Source organism: Electrophorus electricus, chromosome 9 (genome assembly GCF_013358815.1).
Source record: "Electrophorus electricus isolate fEleEle1 chromosome 9, fEleEle1.pri, whole genome shotgun sequence".
Taxonomy (NCBI): Eukaryota; Metazoa; Chordata; class Actinopteri; order Gymnotiformes; family Gymnotidae; genus Electrophorus; species Electrophorus electricus.
Window position 1 is genome coordinate 4,625,001 of NC_049543.1, and position 2,568 is coordinate 4,627,568.

The following is a 2,568-nucleotide window of genomic DNA, read 5'->3' on the forward strand; positions in this document are numbered from 1 at the left end:
TGAGAAGTATGTAGCCTGCAACTGTCACACTACCTTTGTCAACTGCATTGCATTTTTACTGCATTTTTGAGGACTGCCAAGCTGTATTATGGAAACTAATTCATAATTTAAGGACACACATAATATTTTTTTGCTGTTGTTAGTGGGGTGGGTCTAGGGGAGGGCTATTCTAAATGGGTATCAGAATATACATTGCATATTCCATAAGTCTATAAGTTCACGGACTTGCTGTGCTCGGGTCGGTCCGCTACACACCCAAACTGCAGGTCTCAAGAGCTCACGCTGTTCTTCTTCCCTTTTCTAAGACGAGCTTGAATTTCAATTGCCTGCCCTTTGTGGCCATGAACCCACCCAGAGCATGCTAGATTTGAGTTAAAATACAACAACAAAAAAAAGTCATTCTAGCTAGTGTGGCATTGCAGTGATCTTCTGCATGGCGATACAGTAAACCGTGGTAAGCAGGCATTCTGTTATAGTCGTCACGGCACTGGCCACTTAGTGATGGGCTGGAATGCGCAGGTGAGTCTCTCTGAGCGGGTGTGTGGATGCTGCCAGGCTGATCTCTGTTCATTATGTTGAAACGTGAAGGTAATATTGAGCCCGTGGCGTGCACTGTGTGTCGGCTGACGCTCAGCTCTCTCTTCTCTTTCCACTCTTCTTCTTCTTCTCCTTCTTCACCACTTCTCTGTGCATTTCATGCTTCTTTCCTTTTCCCCCCCCTTCACTCTTCTCTCGCCACCGTCCTCGTGTCTTTGGCTTTTGTTTACGTGTCCTGCGTCTTTCCCTTCTGTCCTGTGTCACACGTATTAATGTTCCTCTCCTTCTTCCTGCTTCTCTTGGTTCCTTATTTCCTTTCCTGTCCTGCTCCGCCTCCCTGCCTTGCCCCGCCCCGCCCCTTCCCTTCTTCCTCCTCGGCATCCCTGATTGGTCCCTGTTCCTCCTTAACCTTTTTACATGTTGCCCTCATTGTTTTATTGTTTTGATTTGCTTGTTCAATTTTCACCCAGGGCAGTGGTTGGGCTAAGGGAAGCCAGATGTTGTTGACCTCAGGGGCGAGTACGCCCACGCGTGGGCGCAGGCAGTTGCCCCAGACGCCCCTGACCCCACGCCCTGCTGTGGCATACAGGACTGCCAACTCCTCCCCTGTGTCCTTCATGGGTGCCCAGGCCATGCTGTCACCTCCAAATCCGGGAAGGCTGAGCCGTGGGCTATCCGAGCACAATGCCCTCCTACACAGTGGCTCCGGCTTCAGCTCACCCTCTCCCGTCACCCGGATCAGCTCCGAGCCCTTCCTAGGCTGCAACCTCCGGCCCGAGGACTCTGCTGTCTTCCAGGAGGCGCTGAGCCCACAGGCCGCCCGTTTGCCCTGGACTCTCCCACCCCCATCGCAGCAGACTCTCCATGGGATGCCCAATGGCTACCATGTTCTGGGTGTACCCACAGGGCTCGACGGTAGCAGTGACAGGGCCCAACGCTACTACCCAGAAGCAGAGGAAGATGAATGGTGCTAGTATGGCTTTAACACACACACACACACACACACTCGTTCTCTCTCTCTCTCTCACACACACACACACACACATGCACACACACACTCGTTCTCTTTCTCTCTCTCTCTCTCTCTCTCACTCACACACACACACACACACACACACACTCGTTCTCTCTCTCTCTCTCACACACACACATGCACACACACACTCGTTCTCTCTCTCTCTCTCTCACTCACACACACACACCCACACTCGTTCTCTCTCTCTCTCACACACACACACACACACACTCGTTCTCTCTCTCTCTCTCACACACACACACACACACACACTCGTTCTCTCTCTCTCTCACACACACACACACGCACACACACTCGTTCTCTCTCTCTCTCTCTCTTTCACACACACACACACACACTCATTCTCTCTCACACACACACACACACACACACTCGTTCTCTCTCATACACACACACACATGAACACACTCACTCGTTCTCTCTCTCTCTCTCACACACACACACACACTCACTCGTTCTCTCTTTCTGTCTCTCTCACACACACGCACTCACTCGTTCTCTCTCTCTCACACACACACACTCACTCGTTCTCTCTTTCTCTCTCTTTCTCTCTCACACACTCACTCATTCTCTCTCTCTCACACTCACACACACACTTGTTCTCTCTCTCTTTCTCTCTTACACACACACACACTCGTTCTCTCTCTCTCACACACACACTCACTCATTCTCTCTCACACACACACACACACACGTTCTCTCTCTCTCTCTTTGACTCTCACACACACACACACACTTGTTCTCTCTCTCACACACACACACACACACTCATTCTCTCTCTCTCTCACACACACACACACACACACTCGTTCTCTCTCTCTCTCTCTTTCACTCTCACACACACACACACACACTTGTTCTCTCTCTCTTTCTCTCACACACACACACACACACACTCACTTGCTCTCTGTCTCACACACACATACAGTCTCAGATACACATGGATCCTCTGCTGATAATTTTCAGTGTGTTGTGGTTTTTTTTGTGACATTCTG

The 2,568-nt window shown here is 50.4% G+C and overlaps 1 protein-coding gene across 4 annotated transcripts in view; it reads left to right on the forward strand.

Annotated features, from left to right (window-relative positions):
* cacna1ba (calcium channel, voltage-dependent, N type, alpha 1B subunit, a) overlaps positions 1-1,589 on the forward strand; it is a 98,991-nt gene extending 97,402 nt beyond the window's left edge. For all 4 annotated transcript variants that reach the window (XM_035530142.1, XM_035530143.1, XM_035530144.1 and 1 more), the window contains one exon: positions 1,008-1,589. In XM_035530142.1, coding sequence (XP_035386035.1) covers positions 1,008-1,511 — 504 coding nt within the window. In that variant the 3' untranslated portion in view covers positions 1,512-1,589. The remainder of the gene's footprint in view (positions 1-1,007) is intronic.
* The last annotated feature ends 979 nt before the right edge of the window (positions 1,590-2,568 follow it).